The 17,284-nt window shown below is 39.4% G+C and overlaps 1 protein-coding gene across 30 annotated transcripts in view; it reads left to right on the top strand.

Annotated features, from left to right (window-relative positions):
* The window catches only part of ANK2 (ankyrin 2), a 318,251-nt gene that overhangs the window by 272,785 nt on the left and 28,182 nt on the right, over window positions 1-17,284 (top strand). For 15 of the 30 annotated variants that reach the window (XM_082236854.1, XM_082236871.1, XM_082236873.1 and 12 more), the window contains 11 exons: window positions 2,666-2,890; window positions 4,521-4,619; window positions 5,745-5,899; window positions 6,768-6,979; window positions 9,638-9,842; window positions 10,625-10,721; window positions 11,782-12,010; window positions 13,308-13,433; window positions 14,185-14,307; window positions 15,753-15,785; window positions 16,929-16,950. In XM_082236854.1, the coding sequence (XP_082092980.1) occupies window positions 2,666-2,890; window positions 4,521-4,619; window positions 5,745-5,899; window positions 6,768-6,979; window positions 9,638-9,842; window positions 10,625-10,721; window positions 11,782-12,010; window positions 13,308-13,433; window positions 14,185-14,307; window positions 15,753-15,785; window positions 16,929-16,950 (1,526 nt within the window). The remainder of the gene's footprint in view (window positions 1-2,665; window positions 2,891-4,520; window positions 4,620-5,744; window positions 5,900-6,767; window positions 6,980-9,637; window positions 9,843-10,624; window positions 10,722-11,781; window positions 12,011-13,307; window positions 13,434-14,184; window positions 14,308-15,752; window positions 15,786-16,928; window positions 16,951-17,284) is intronic. The other 15 variants (XM_082236863.1, XM_082236867.1, XM_082236861.1 and 12 more) reach the window with 2 other exon arrangements.

Raw genomic sequence — 17,284 nt, forward strand, 5'->3', positions numbered from 1 at the left:
AGCTAACCGCCAGGATCATCCTCTGGGCTGGTAGTATGTAAGAAGGAAGAATGAGAAGTGGGCTAAAAGCAGTGTCTAGCCTCTTCTGACCCCTAGCTGGATGCTATGCAAACATCAACATCCAATTCATAATTATCCATAGATGCCGCAACCTTCCCGTTGCCTACTATGAGTACAGCTCTGCAAGTTTTTTGCTACCATATCTCCATGTACAGTCTTTCTGTTATGTCATGGGAGCAGAAGGGGCCAACTGGATAAGCCGTGTGTGTGTGTGTGTGTGTGTGTGTGAGAGAGAGAGAGAGAGAGAGAGAGAGAGAGAGAGAGAGAGATGTGTACTATCATATTTGATATAGCTTCTTTTCTTGTAGGAGCAGAGGTTTACAGATGAAAGCAAGTTCTGTGCATTTGAAATTAAACCTCCCTGAAAAAGTTGTGCATGACCCTTCCTGCTGTTTATATCATTTTTAGATGTAGGGTTGAGTTGTTGAAAATAATTATTTATCCTTCTATCCAAAAGTGATATTCCATGCCTTTATGAAAATTGGTTGCATATAATAAATTATTATGAATTATATTTATATTAGTGCATATAAAGTGTGACCTTGTAGAAATTATTCTGAAATGTTTAGGGATCACTCCAAAGTGAATGTTTAGGGAGAACCAGAGAACCAGAATGTCTGCAGTTTTCATTGCATCATCTGGCCTATGACACATACCCCAGAATAATGTTTTACTCTTAGAAAGAATAATATATTTACATATTAAATTATTATGAAAACAAGTACATCAATTATACCTTTGAATTAAGAAAGGAAAAATCAATCCATAAGTGCTGGTAGGAGGGAAACTGAAACTCAAGATTCAACGCTATCTAACTGAAACAGCTCAGAGAGAATGTGTGTAAATAGCATCCCGAATTATGTCATTATCCTGTTAAAACCAAGAAGCTCCATCTCTAAAGAAACAGCACATTTGCACATTTAGACCAGAGGCATACAAACAATTTGGCAGAATCACCACACTGAATTGCACTCTCTGTAGGAAGTAGAGTTGCCAACTTTGTGTGTGTGTGTGTTTTTAAGAGATGTACACAAAAAATGAAAATTCGGAAGGTGAAATAATCTCTGTCGCTGTAGCTGGAAGTTCCATAATGTCTCATTTCCTTTTCATGAGGATGTTGAGGGGCAAGAACCCTGCTGGGAAAAAGTATTGACAGCCTTAGAGAGGTGAAATAGGGAAGGTGTAGGGCGCATGGCATGCTTCAGGATGGCAAATCGTGTCTCCTAATTATCACCCATTAGCTTGGAGGGTTGTTATAACTGCATGTAGATCTCACTGGGGAAAGGTTCTGATTGTGAAGAGTGATGTATTGTATTTCATAAACATTTGTATAAGGTATTAAAGGATGCAATTTTGCTTCAAGGGACTGAGGATGGGAGAAAGCAGGAAAGAAGGGGAAGCAACATTAGAGAAAACTGGAAGGGAAAATAGTGTTGGCATTTTCTCTCCAATTTTAGCCCATTTTATGGTCACATTTCCTTAACCATTTGGTGGGGATCTTGCCAGCTGTTAAAGAATACCAGCAATTTGCCTGCTTTCATTCATAGTTTTTAAGAAAACAAATCAAGGTCTTATAGGTCTTATGCACCCTCTGGCCCCATTTTGCCTGCCAGGGGTTCAAATATAGCCTGCAAGGCCATTTCCCCTGAATCGTGCCACCAGCCCACATCTGGCATCATATGCAACTTCAATGTGGGACAGGTAGAGACACCGCTGCCAATGCACAACTTAAAGTGTGGACCTGATTGTGCATTGGCAAGGCAGGCTCCAGCTCTGCCCTCCATCAGCTGATGTGCAGTAAAACCAAAGCCTGCCAGATAGGGTGTGTGAGTCAGCTCCCTGCAGGGAACTTTCTCACATGGCCAACTCCAGTAGAAAGCTGGCCTTGCCTCTACCACCTATTAGCTGAAAACATCAGACTCTAAAGTGAAAACATCAGACTCTTCGCAAGCTCTGCATGTTGGTTTGAAGTCCCACAGTTTAGGGACTTCAGAGTTCTCAATCAGCTGGCATGGCATCACTGAGATGTCAAATGGACCCTGCCTACTGTCAGATTTGGCCCACAAGGCTAGGTTCAGATAAGGATCTGGCCTGCTGTCCTAGAATCTTTACTCATTTCAATCACCAGATACAAAATGTACAAAAATTGAAATGGACTTCTTATTTACAGTATCTGTTATGTATCCAAATACTATTTGTATTCAGTGTTATTCCTAATCTTATTTTACTATGTTTCTGATGGACATATACAAACCAGCACAGCCAACCATGACTGCAATTTTGTGGGCAGTTGCATAACGCAACCCGTTGAAATGAGATATTTACAGGCTGAGGAATACACATCATGTCTCTCTGCATTTCTCTTAACTGTCATGAGTTTACATATATGTTATCTTCTTAGGTCTGATTACTATTTATATTATTACTGAAAAGAGATACAGTAATAGTCACACCTACTTCATTGCAATTAATATCTAAAGCTGTGGATATAGGGTAGCACACAGCACATAATTTTAGTTGACACAGGCCAGTAAGAATGGACATTTAGTAACGAACATTATGATTGACTTCCAAATCAGATTGCATTATTTCTCCCAATTTTCAGTTTCCTCGTCAGTTTTATGGTGGATGCTCGAGGTGGTGCTATGCGGGGTTGCAGACACAATGGACTTCGAATAATTATTCCACCCCGGAAGTGCACTGCTCCAACACGAGTTACCTGCCGGTTGGTCAAACGTCATAGACTGGCCACAATGCCTCCAATGGTGGAAGGAGAAGGTCTGGCTAGCCGTTTAATTGAAGTTGGGCCTTCTGGTGCTCAGTTTCTTGGGTAAGAATTTTTTTTAATTATCCAAGATAATTTTAAAAAACATGACAAAGATGGTTTCGTTTTGTGATCTACTCTGGGGTGGCTCAGCACTTCAGTGCTCAAAGTGAAAATGTTGTATCTGATTTATTTTATGCTGATGGGCTCTGCAGTGAAAAGCGCAACACTGTTAGGCCAGCAATAATTCAATTAGCTTGTTTTGTTTTTTCCCCTTATTTAAAGCACCAGTAGCTACAACTCAAGGTTTAGTGTGCTTCCTGGAATAAGTCTGTTTAATCCATGCTGGGCTTTTAAAGCACAAATCGTTTTTGTGATTGCAGTCAATTAATTACATATTCGCTTTTAAGGGTAAAATGAAAATAGCACAAATGTTGCAAATGTAAATATAACATCTATTGAAAGATGCAAGAAAAGCTAAAGCTGCTTTCAAGGGGGACTTGTGTTCTCTCAGTGGATATTTTCTCAGTAATTGGGACTGCCTGGGAAGCACAAACCTATGATTTTTCTGGGGCTGCATTTTATTCCTTCTACTGCAGTACCCCACAGAAAGATCAGATGTGCTGCACTTGTTTTAGCAATTTTCTGCTGAAACCAGCAGTTTTCAACACTTTTATTTTATCAGCAATTTCCCTTACCAATGGTGGCATCCAAAAATGGATGATCAAAGGAAACCCCCTCTGCTTAGAGCGAATGGCTTCAGCTGAAAATGGATAAAAGGATGAAGATGTCAAAGGAACAGCGTAAATCCAGCGTGAAGCAAATTTAAGGCCCTGTAGTCCCTAGACTTTCAGCCAGTTATCTTAACTAACATTTAGTTCTGGAGAATGGGGTTTGAGGAAAGAATGGGATGTATCTCTAGAATGCAGCATAGGAGGAAAAACCATCAACCATTTAACTCATTATTTTGTTGTTGCTGTGTTTCAATAGAGGAACTAGAAGATTCCTAAGCCTGAAAAGATGGGTAGATGCACATCTGTGATAAAAGGGTTGCTTTTAGGGTTTACAAAAGCGCCCTTCAATACTAGAAAATTATTTAAAGAAAAGCATCAAACCCAAACTAAGGAAAGCCTTTGCTGTCACATTTTGTATTTTCAGTTCTTCTCTTCCTCTATCTACCTGTTTCTCCTCCTTCCAATACACTCACAGTAAACTCAACAACTTTTGGTTTCCCCCCCCACCCTTTCAGCCTAGTGGGGAATGTCTATGGAAACTCACATGTACTAAGAGTTTACATACCATTTCTCAAGGGCATGTCTTACACCGCTGGCACTTTCCTGAGTGGCGTCCTGGCAGTGAAATCAAAGTCACTGAACACTTCCTGCCAAGCCAAGCCTTACATTAATTCATTTGCTCATAAGTCCTGAAGACTGGATCTTGCTCCCATTAATATTAGAAGCAAGGCTAGCATACCACTGAACCTACTGAGGACAAGATAAGGTTGCAAAATTCTGGGGAGCTCTTTTTATGAATTATCAGGATCAGTGGGGCATACCTAAACAAATCAAGGCAGAAACCTGTTCAGTGTACAGCCTAATTCCACTCTTGAGCAGACAGTGCACTGGGGTTCTGGAAAACAAAATACATAAAAGCTTATTTATTTTCTTTCTTTCACTGCTGCTTTGGATGTACTCAGTAAACTTCACCTGCCTACGGCTCCTCCCCCACTTAATGAGGGAGAAAGTTTGGTCAGCCGAATCCTTCAGCTGGGGCCTCCAGGGACCAAATTTCTTGGGTAGGAGAGACTTAAAACAAATTGATGGATGCTGGCCTTCCCATTCTTCTCCTTCTGCAATATTATTTTTATGTCATTGTGCCCATGACATTGTCCCTTTCTATGATTTTAAATTCTGTATTTACCTAACCTTTAGTGGACCATTTTCCAGCCCTTGTGGTATGTGGTTTTTGTTTTGGTGATATGTTTGTACCTTTTCTTAAAGTTCCTTGAACTCCACTTATGATTTAGCATGAGAACTTCCTAGCTGTGAAATGTAACAGTTGTTATAGCTGTTGTGTGCTTGACGTCTGTCGCAAAGCAACCTGGACTGGAACTGTAGGAATCTACTGTACAATATTTTGCCTCTATTGTCACCAACACAACGGTGATATGTTATATATTGGATATAACATAGAACTTAGCATGATATATACAAGATGGCCTATGTAATTCAGTTATTATTGTGAGACTATTGATACACAAATGTATTTATAGTTTTTGCAAAAATGGGAAACACAAGTTATGATGAAACATATATGCAATATGGACACAATGAGCAGAAATTTGATTTTGCGCTTGTAGATTAATATAGAATAATCATTTGGGCATTTTCACTATAAATTAGGAGTCTGGAAAATGTCAACTGAAACAAAGAGCCAATATAAAATCAATGCAGACTGATGACAGATGTGGCCTGTTTCTTAAATAGATTTGTATTCTCCTATAAATCATATTTTTTCTTTAATGTGTCCATATATGTATATACATAGATAACAGTAGATTCTGCATGATAAATGTGATTGCACAGGATTCCACACATCAAAACAAGTTTCAAATGTGTGGGCTTTATTCATTCCAGATTATAATTCTACAGCCACAATGCCAGCCCCTGCTGCTTTGGCAAGTACCATAGATGCTGTGTGATTTTTATTTATAAAAAAAAGTGGGAGTACACTGCTCACTGGTCCTAACAACAAGCTATATAATGCCAAAGTGGTTCTAGTATGCTTTTTTCAGGATCGTATCCAGGAATGGCAAAGAAGCCGGCCGTATTCCAGGTCACTTTGTAACAGACTGAGAAAACTTGTATTGATTTGCTGCCCATTTGGCACAGTCCTTTAACGTGCTGTGTTGCTGTAATAGGCCTGTGATTGTCGAGATTCCTCACTTTGCGGCTTTACGTGGTAAAGAAAGGGAGCTGGTGATCCTGCGCAGTGAGAATGGAGACAACTGGAAGGAGCATTTCTGTGAATTTACAGAGGATGAGCTGAATGAAATCCTAAACGGGATGGATGAAGGTACACAGTGTGCTAAGAAAGGAGAAAAGTCTGAAAGCCACAGAAAGGAAATGATAATGAACTTAAAAAATAAATAAAAACATTATTCTGCAACCACAAATAGATTACTGCATGCATTTGCTATGCATATTTGCTATGCATATTTGCTATCTGTGTGGCTAACTCTCCACCGAGCTGACATGTACAATGCCATGTGGCCAATGAATATTTGTGTGCAAGACCATTCGGTCTGTTAACCTGGCATATGATGGAACAAGTAGAAAAGACAAATAGAACATCAAAACTTGTGGTGTTTGCCTTCTTTCTGTAAGTCAGAACAGTTTAAAATGACTCATGGGTAAGACAAACACATTTACCAGCAGCTTTGTGAATTCTCACTAATATTTCCCCATTTTTGCGAATTTGTGGTCAAATCTCCCTGCACTAAGTGAAAGATCTACTGGGGTATCCAAGTGACATGAAGTTTTTGATGATACAGATTTGTTATTCTGGACAAAACTGCAAAAATCTGAAGAAACCCTTTAATAGCAATCCTAACACATTGTGTGGTCTTCTGCCAACCACATTTACATTCAATAGTAAGGCCATAGTGGCAAATAAGGAAGATGAACATAGTCTGAATGTAGAGTTCACAAATCTTTCTGTAGTCATAGAGACATCTAAACTCTAGAAAATTAGTGAAGTAGGTGTTGGGTTGGGTTGAAAACTGGCCATTAGGAGTAGCATGAAGTAACTTTAGAATTTTATAGCTTTGAGGGTTTACTTTGGCTGGTCAATGCACGATCTGAAAAGTCATTGACCATTATATATATATATATGTTTATTGTAGAAAATAATTATGGTTTAACTATGATCTCTTTTTACATAGTCCTTGACACACCAGAAGAGCTGGAGAAGAAACGCATTTGTCGTATCATCACTCGGGACTTCCCACAGTACTTTGCAGTGGTGTCCCGAGTCAAACAAGACAGTAACCTCATTGGACCCGAGGGTGGTGTGCTAAGCAGTACAGTAGTACCTCAAGTGCAGGCTGTCTTTCCAGAGGGAGCACTAACCAAGCGAATTCGTGTTGGTTTGCAGGTAAGAGAAATGAGGACAAGGCTTTACATTATCTAACTGGCAGCATTTCTGTTGATGAAAGTTTCTTCATTCTCATTCCATTTTTAATTATTTCTCTGGGTTCTCTTTCCTGTATGTCACTCCCCCTGAATTCCAGTAGCTAGAAGAATTAATAAAACCTTTTTTTGAACTTATGGTTCCTTCCTACAGTTAATCAGAACAGACATGCACATTGGTAAAACTTTACAAAACAAACAAACAAAAAACCACATTGATGCAATCACACATATGATTGCGTTTAGATTCTTTTTGCAGATGTGCACACTGACTGGTATCCATTTGGCAGTGTTTTACTATGCTTGCACACTATTCTGTACAAAATTTGGAAATAAAAAAGCAACATCAATGGAGAATTACTAAAGCATTGGCTCCCATTTGAGAAGTCACAGTAGGTAATTCAGAATTTCAGAAACAACCCTCATTTCTCTGGAGGCCGCTGGTTATCTTTGCACAAACGATTCCTGCCTTTATAAACCACGATATGCATGTACTCAGTGAATCTGCAACAGTTCCTTTGCACCTACCTTCACTTGAGCAGGGAAACCAGCCCAGAAGCCACTGTTAACAATTGCTTCTTGTTATGACATAGCTGAGGTACTGCTTAATGGCTTCCAAATAAACTAGGAAATGGAGCCATGTTTAAAGTTAGCTTTTGAATGCTGGTTTATTTGGAAGCTGCTAAGCATAGTTCTTGCTTTACACATAACAAGAAGCAATGGTTAACTGACGTTTCCAGCTATGTATTCCCACTTATGCTAAAGGAGAAGAGAAGTAGGAGTGAAGGAATGAGCTGGGAGCATGGAGCTGGCTGGAATGGTATCTATTTTATTCAGAGAAAATAATAACAGAAGCTACTGAACAGTTTCATTGCAAATATTGCTTTATCTAAAAGACTGCCACAGTAAATTAAAGATATTTTGAGTTTAAAGCAGATGAATAAAAGTTGTGAGTTCACTAACTATGACTCTGTCAGTCTACATTTAGCAAGTAATTTAACTTCCATTTCCTCCAATTAACCTCTTTTCACAACTGTGATTAGAGTTCCATATTTCTGGTCTAATTTACAAATAAATTGGAAGTGGTAGGCTTTGTGAACTTGCATTGAATGCTTTGAGGTTATGATGAAAGGACTGATTAGTTAAATGTTCATAAAGCACTTTATGATTCCCAGACGAATTATGTAAAAATATAAAGCTGTGTCCAATTTGTCACTCATCTGCTTGCTAGAGAATGGTGACCTCGTCCCATCTTTGAATGGGCTTGAAGATTCATCAGAGAATTCGCAGAAGGAGCTTGGGTTTCCCCAGGACCTCTGTGGCAACCTCTCTAAGGACATAGAAGGCTTGGTAATCTATGATTCCCAGGGATATTTGCACTGGGAGCAGCCTTTAGCACTAATAGCAATTGTCTGTTCTGGTTGGAGTTGAAGTCCCTCTGAAGGAACAGGTGTGCAAGGTACATCTTGAGCCATCTCTATCACTGGAGGTCCAAAATCTCTTCAAAAAGTCTTCACTCAAATCCATAGTTCCAACAGACAGCCTTCCGCAATTCTTGCAGTCTCCTACCACAACCCACACAGCAGGCTGTAGCCCTTTTATACACAAAGATACTTGTCAAATCTGTCCAGTAATACAGATAAGAGAATCTCAAGATGCCTGCAGGTACATTGAGTCATGTCTGCTGGCTCATAGAGTATTAACCCATTAATTGCATTCCTTAACAAGGCCGTAATAGCCTTACCAAAGTGGTCCGTGCATTGATAACCTCAAGACTTGATTACTGTAACATGCTCTATGTGGGGCTATCCCTGTAGTTGGTCTGAAAACTGAAGCTAGTACAGAATGCAGGAGCAGGCTACTGGCAGCATGCTTGCGAATTTGCCATCAGGTGAGGCTCAAGGTCCCTAGTGCTAATTCACAAAGCCTTAAGCAACTTGGATTGCAAGTACATTAAGGACCATAATACACCATATCAATCACTGAAATCCTTTGATGCATTGTGTTTCCCCATGCCCCTGAGGTTTGGTTGGCCTTTGAAGGGACTGAGTATGGCAGGCTGTGGAAATCCCTGCCAGTAGGGGTCCCGTGGAGCTCCCAGGCTGAAGAATCATCCCTGTCTTTACTAAAAATTATGTTATTTAGATAGCCCTTTGAAATCATTGGCCAGTATTTATGGATGCTTTTATTAATCGTTTCATTGTTGTAATTCTTGTATGATGCACACTGACATGTACTTTTATGAAAGTGTGGTTTGTAAATATTTAAATGAATAAATAAATCAGGGATAGAAGACAGGAGTAAGCTGAAAATAGAATTGTAATTAATTGAGGGACGTGGAATGTGCAATGGGTAATCAGATTTATAGAGCTTTAAATATATAGTCAAATTCATAGAAGACATTGCCCAATGGCAATGAATGATGATGAATATATGCTACTGCCAGAAACAAAGACAGCAGACCGGTCACTTGTGAGCAAAAGTGAAAGATTGTTGTGTTTATGTCCTGATTGTGGACCTACCAAGGGCATCTGGTTGGCCACGGTGGAGAAGAAGAGGATGTTGTTATGATTGTTCAGATACCAATAATTAAGACTTTTGTTTTGTGCATGTCTTTGGTTAGGCTCAACCTATGCACAATGAGCTTGTAAAGAAGATTTTAGGCAACAAAGCCACATTCAGCCCTATTGTCACATTGGAACCCAGGAGAAGAAAATTCCATAAGCCAATAACAATGACTATTCCTGTTCCTAAAGCCTCTAGTGATCTGATGATTAATGGATATGGGGGTGATGCACCCACTCTAAGACTACTATGCAGCATAACAGGTAAGCTCATAAGAAGTAACTTGAATAGTTCAGTCGGTAGAGCATAATTCTCTTAATCTCAAAGTTGTGGATTCAAGCCCCATGTTGGGTAAAAAAATCCCTGTATTGCAGCGAGTCGGGCTAGATGACCCTCATGGTCCCTTCCAACTCTACAGTTGTATGATTCTAAATGCACTGATGGGTCCATTAAGAAGGGTGGCATTGTATGTTGATGTCGTAGAGAAGCCATTGAAAGCTCTTGCTTAGCCTATATTTGCAAAGTGGAAATAATGACCTCCATAGTTTATAGTTGAAATAAGATTTTGCATTTTGGTACCAAAAGAATGTGGGTGTGAATTTATTTTACTTTAATATCAAGTTATTAACCCTGAGCAACACCCCAGAACAGACCTTGGCTACAACTTGTAAAGTTAGAGCTTCACCACAAGCTCAGATTCAAGTGAAATGCTGTGCCAAATCTTGGAGTCACTCGGTGCAGGAGTAAGGACGACTCTGGAGATGCAAATTGGCTGTCAGCTCCTCTCCTGTTCTTGTGGTCTCACTAAGCCAGGCATACCCAAACTCGGCCCTCCAGATGTTTTGGGACTACAATTCCCACCATCCCTAGCTAACAGCACCAGTGGTCAGGGACGGTGGGAATTATAGTCCCAAAACAGCTGGAGGGCCGAGTTTGGGGATGCCTGCACTAAGCCATACTTTGGCTTACTACGTCATGACAACCAGGCCATTGACTTCTTGTAGGATTGCTGAACATTTTTTCTCTTTGTCCTCAATTGTTTCAGGTGGAACAACACCTGCTCAGTGGGAAGACATCACAGGAACAACACCATTAACTTTTGTCAATGAATGTGTTTCCTTCACCACAAACGTATCTGCCAGGTACCACTGTCCAGAATAGTATATTTTCTTTAAACTGTATTTAAGTGTTTCGGCACTATATTTTCAGCTTGATTACTTATTAATTGGACACAAGTACCCCACTAAAGTTTTATTTATCATTATTCACTTATTTGATTTATATACTTTATCAAAAGATCCCAGGGCAGTGTACAACATTAAGATCACATTTTATGGGGCATAATAGTAAAAACATAATGAAAAGCATAGTAATAGATAGCATAATAATAAAAGAATCATAAGTCGTCGTCCCCCAGCTTTAACAAGCCATAGATTAATGGCCAAAGGCATGGGTAAAGAGGTATATTTTTGCCTGGTGCCTAAAGATACGTAATGATGGCACCAGACAAGCCTCTCTGAGGAGAGCCTTTCCCAGACAGGGAGCTACCACAGAAAAGGCCCGTTCTTGTGTTGCCACCCTCTAAACCTCTTGGGGAGGAGAGACATAGCAAAGAGCCTCAGATAACAAGTGCAGGGTCTAGGTAGGTTTGTATGGAGACAGGAAGTCCTTAAGGTATTGTGCTAATGTGCTAATTCTGGCATTGTAGTGTTTGCAATGTGTAATCCATCCCCTGGCCTGACCCTAAAATAGAGTATGATTAATTCTGGAGTCTGAAGAGTCTAAAGTTGTTTTAGTATCTGTTCTGAAGCTGGTAGCCATGGTATCCTAATGTGGACAAAAGGAGAAACTGTGGTTAATTAGAGATTTCCTGGTTTGATCACCTGTGCACTGCAAAGGGGGTGAAGGGACTGTGTACATATCCCAGTTCATATCCCAGCTGAAAATGACTGTTCCAATGCATTTTAGTAATCTGGGAATCAGTAGAGATCCATTTCAAATTACATTCAAGTTTGGGCCACACCCAATGCAGAATCTAGATGATTTTTCCCCATTAAGAATTTGTTTATTTCAAGCTAATGCACAAGTTATTTGAAATCAATACTAGTGTGATTTCTGGATGTATTTTCCAAATTCTGAACTTGTGTGTGTGTTATGTTAGACTTAACTATGCAACAGTTTTCCATGTTTGTTTATTTGCAGGTTTTGGTTGATAGACTGTCGACAGATACAGGAATCTGTTACGTTTGCTTCCCAAGTATATAGAGAGATTATCTGTGTGCCCTACATGGCCAAATTTGTAGTGTTTGCCAAATCACACGATCCTATAGAAGCCCGATTAAGATGTTTCTGCATGACGGATGATAAAGTGGATAAAACGCTAGAACAGCAAGAAAACTTTGCTGAAGTTGCCCGAAGCAGAGATGTAGAGGTATGGTATTAAACATGCAAAATGAATTCCTTCATTGACATTTTTGTACATGTACTTTTAAAACCATTGTCTTAATTTCCTTTTGTATGTAGAAAGAAAAAGAAAATCTCTCACTCTCCAAGGATACCCATTGATTTCAATTGGTGTATTCTGTGTAGGATTAAAAATGGACATTACTGTATTTTCTTTATTTGCTTGCTTGCTTGCTTGCTTGTTTATTAGGAATATTTTATAGCCCACCCTTAATCTATACAGATACCAGGATGGGGTACGAAACATATACAGATATTAAAATACCTAACAAAAATGTTAGAACACATGCAGATATTTCTTTTTATTGGGAAGAAAAGGAACTACAGTGTTACCTCAGTTTAAGAACAGTCCTGTTTAGGAATGATTCGGTTTACAAACTCCGCAAAACCGAAAGTAGTGTCCCAATTTGAGAACTTTACCTCGGTCTAAGAACAGAATCCAAATGGTGGAAGGGCACCGGCAGCGGGAGGCCTCATTAGCGAAAGCGCACCTCGGTTTCAGAACGGTTTAGGTTTAAGAACGGACTTCCGGAACAGATTAAGTTAGTAAACCGAGGTATCACTGTACAGGGACTCCCTGTCCAGATTAAAACATTTGTGTGGAAGAGGGTGGAATTGAACCTTTCCTACTTGTGTCTTATTTTTCCTTGACATGCTTCCCACCCCTGCCATGGGTGGAAAGCTGCTTTTGCTATGGGAGGAAAAACTATTTGCCATAGGTGCAAATAGCAGCTTTGAAGAGGAAATGGTCGAAGGAAAAAGGGTTAATCCTTCTCTCTCCGCCACCATTTCTATGCCATGTTCCTGCTGCAGATCAAGTCCCCCTGCAATTTTGTTTAGTGGCAAATACAATCACATATATAGTAAATTGTCCAGGTTGGGATCTGAAACAATATGTGGCACCTATCTCCACCCTCTAAGAGGAATTCTTTCCAACCTAGAACAGCCATAGTTCTGTTCAGTTATGGATTTTAAGCAGGGGAAATATCTTTTATCTTCCTTGTTTGCCTACAAGATTTTCTGCTATACTATATAGTACTAGAGGGCCGGCTGTCATCTCCTAAAATGCTTTATTGCTATTTAGCAAAGTGGTGGTTCTGGAGGGCTGTGGAATCTGTGGCCCCTCGTATGAACTTCCACTTCTTTCAATCCCAGCCAGTGGACCAGTGCATTCTAGGAATTGAATAAAGGTAATAATGAACTCTCGTCTACATTTCCATGATACTTACTTTTATCATATTTTGTTCCTTATCAACCATATGTAGGTACTAGAAGGAAAGCCCATCTACGTGGACTGCTTTGGGAATCTAGTACCACTAACAAAGAGCGGCCAACATCACATATTCAGTTTTTATGCCTTCAAAGAAAATAGACTTCCACTGTTTGTCAAGGTAATAGATACAAGTCCATATCTAAACTTTCATTTTATTTGGTGGCGACTATTCAGAATATTCAACAAGCAGAAACAGCCCATCCATATACAGCCAGAAACCACCATTCTTTAACTATTTTAATAATAGCACCAAAGCTGATGAACTGCATTTCAAGGGCAGTGGTCTACTTTATCCCCTTTTGTGAACCTAGATGTGCATCAGAGCTTCGGCATTTTATGCAATGGAATGAGAAACGGCAAATCGGGGGTGGAGGGTGGGAGTAGTTGCCTGAACATTCACCATGTTTCAAATTAAAACCAAAGATCTATAAAAATGTTGATATCTGTCCTCTGGCTTTAGATCTCCCTTTGGAGATTCAACATTTTCACTTTAAGGCAGAAATATTAAAGTTTCTTTAAGCAGGGTTTAATGGCAGTGGGTAAACAGAACTTTACTTAGGTACTGTCATACCTCTGGTTGCAAACGTGATCCATGCAGGAGGCATGTTCACAACTCGCAGCATTCGTAGCCTTAAGTGCTGTGTCTGCGCACACACGTGACGCAATTCGGTGCTTCTGCACATGTGCAAGCAGTCCGCAACCCAAAAACACGCAACCCACAGCGTTCATAACTCGAGGTATGACTGTATGTCTTAATCCATACATTTAATACATTTGCATCATAAATTTTTTATAATTTTGTCTCTGTAGTATTTTATATCTCTTTAAGCTGTAGCATTGTGTGTGTTTTGCTTTGCTTTTTGCACTAGGTCCGAGACACAACACAAGAACCTTGTGGGCGCTTGTCATTTATGAAGGAGCCTAAATCTTCTAGAGGCCTCGTACATCAAGCCATCTGCAATCTGAATATCACATTGCCAAATTACACAAAGGTACTGCATAATACAATGAAAAGATCTTTGCTCACATACTAGCTGGCACACTGAAATTTCAGAGCTCCTAATCCCTGGCTTTGTTTTGCACAAACTACATGGAGTGGCTTATCTTTTGGGTTAAGTGGCTGTGAATTTTTATTTTTAAGACTTTAATTGAATACTTTTTAATATTACACATAGAGTAGGATTGGGGAGCCCGTGGCCCTCCAGATGTTGCCGAATTACATCTGTCAACATCTCCTCCTATTGGCTGTGCTGGATGGAGTGGATGGCAGTTGGAACATCATCTGTAAGGCCATAGGTTCCTCACCCCTAATATAGAGGGTGCATTAATTATAGAGTATTCGCTAGATGGGTGGCTCTCACACCATGGCCTTGAATTTGCTCAGCAGCATCAATTTTCTGAGTTAAAAGTGTAAATACTGGGGATTATATCTATCCAAAGAGCCAACACCAAAAGAAGCCATCATATGATACTTTGCCGATTTCTTGAGCATTAAGCCTAGTAGTTTGCTCAGACAGAAGTGTAGTGCTGGAGGAGAAAGACTGCAAAGGCACTTTAGAGTCTGTGTTCTCATATATATATCACCTTCCTGCCCATTCTAAGTTGATCTGTGATCTTCAGTTTATTTGTGCCTCCAGCCATTCATAGGTAAGTCATGCACATAAGCAATTAAATGCATAGAACAGAGGTCTCATGTGCACGATGTCTGTCTTCTCACTTTCATTGGAATTTGAAATATTACAGATTTAAGCTTGAAATATGAAGAGAGAACAATTAACACATGCAAACTATGTTACATTTTCTTTGACATTCCAACCATGTATTTTCAGGGTTGGCACAAGAACTCCACTGCCACCTCTTCAATTTTGGGGGGTAGCAGCGTAGCATTACCCTGGAGAGTATCTGCTTGTTTTCAACAGTACTTGCTGTTGTCACAGCAATTCAGTGACATTCCTCAGAAAAATATATGGGGCAGTAGCAGATTAGGAGACAGGACATGCCAAGCAGCCAACAGTAGTGATGGTGGGGGCAGCCCTACAGGTGGTGAATGGAGGTTCACAATCTGCTGCCTCTCCCAATCCACTGCCTGAGCCAGCATGGCAAATGGCAGGTCCAATCTTGTATCCTAGGGTCGGGCTTGGTGGTTGAGAAATAGTATCTTGGCTTCTTTGAAATGCAGTAATAAAAATCAAGCAAGAGCCTAAAATATCCAAACAGCTTCCCACTTTTTAATTATCTTAAGTCCCCAGCTTAAAAAAAATAATGAACTGATTCTCTTGTTCCCTTTTTTTCCTCCTTAGGAAAAAGTGCAGAAATTGTGTTCGTTTTGTACTCTTGCCAATTGAATATGACCAGAAATCATTCTTTTCCTTTAACTGCATCCTATCTTTTCCTGCTCTGTTTTTCTCTTTTCTTGCATGGCATATTGGGCTGAAAGGAATCAGAATCAGATCAAGAACAGGAAGAAGAGGTAATCTTGCTAATAGATCAGTACTGTATAAACCCTTGTGACCAAAATCGAAATTCCCTTGGGTATGCATGCGGAGGTTCACCAAGTCTCCCTGCAATGCACTCACTCATGGCTCCAGAGTCCTCAAACTCTGAGGAGCAACTTTTCAAATTGCAAAGAGCTGCAGTGGGGGGGGGGGAATAAAAACACAGTACATGTGATCTTTTAAATTTTTATTTGAGAATCGGAGTCAGTTTTTATAAATGCATTTAAAAATAAATAAATGAAATTGATTTTTTAAAAATAAAAATCAGAACTGTTTAGATGCAGAAATAAATATGAAGTTCATTTTTTTAAAAAAATGTTGGATGTTGCAGAAATCAGTGCAGTGATACACTACATACCAAAACTCATTCAGATGCGATGCTAACCTATTATGTGAATGAGCCTTAGGTTTGTGCACTCCTCCCTCCTCTCTATTCCTTCCACGTTTTTGTTTTAGCCAAAGTTTATTATCTCCATCTCACCTTGCATTTTAAAATTTAGAAAGGTGGGGATGAATATTATAATAGAACTGTATTGTTTCTATTCCCCCCCCCAAGCTAAATATTGCCCTCTCCCTCCAAAGAATTTCCACAAGGTAATAGAACCTTAGACACCTACTGTGATAACAAAGACATCTTAGGACATCTCAAGCTATGTATGTGGCTCCTACTTTTTTACTAACAAATGTGCCAGTATATTGTTCTTACACTTTCGCAAGTCGAGATACGAATAACCTGCTTACCACTTCCACCTTCTTTACTGTTTCTCCCTGTCCTGCTCAGTGATCTTTCTGTGTAAATTCCAACTTAGAGCCTAAATGCAACAAATTAACAATTTAGTTTATATGATAAAAGCAGGAACTAATTACCAAGGTTCATCAGTGGCTTAAAGGCATTGCTAGCTCTTATTAGAATTCAGCTTGTCTGGACAACCAGTTAAGTTGCAATACTCATCAGGAAGGAACTCCAATTGAATCCAGTGGGTTTTACTTCCAAGAAAGTGTATTTAGGATTGACCTACAGGCTTCAATGGTAAATTAGCTGGTGTTCTAGGTGATATTTCTCACTGGTTGCTGTGACTCAAAGTGCTGTAACCATTTCACTCTGTGTTCTCTTTCAGACTGACATGACATCAGAAAAACGTAAGATTGTAATAAAAATGTTATTTGTCTAATCATTAAGTTAAGCATAAGAGAGTGTGCAAATTCTAATTGCCACTGATGATATTAATTTTCTAAAAGAATGATATAATAATGTAAATTTAGCTTTTAGCTTTTAGATGTTATTTAATATGTTACTAATAATTAAAATAAAAGTACTAAGACAGTTCATCTAAGCATTCACTTTCCTTTTGACATTCCCCTGGTGACCCCTGCTATTGCTGTTAGGCTTGTATAAATCCCCATATTTTATTTCATTTTTTATTTTGTATGTATGTTCACATAAAGTCATTGCATTTTATAAGTTAATTACAGT

Source organism: Podarcis vaucheri (genome assembly GCF_965113315.1).
Source record: "Podarcis vaucheri genome assembly, chromosome: 9".
In the NCBI taxonomy this organism is placed as follows: Eukaryota; Metazoa; Chordata; class Lepidosauria; order Squamata; family Lacertidae; genus Podarcis; species Podarcis vaucheri.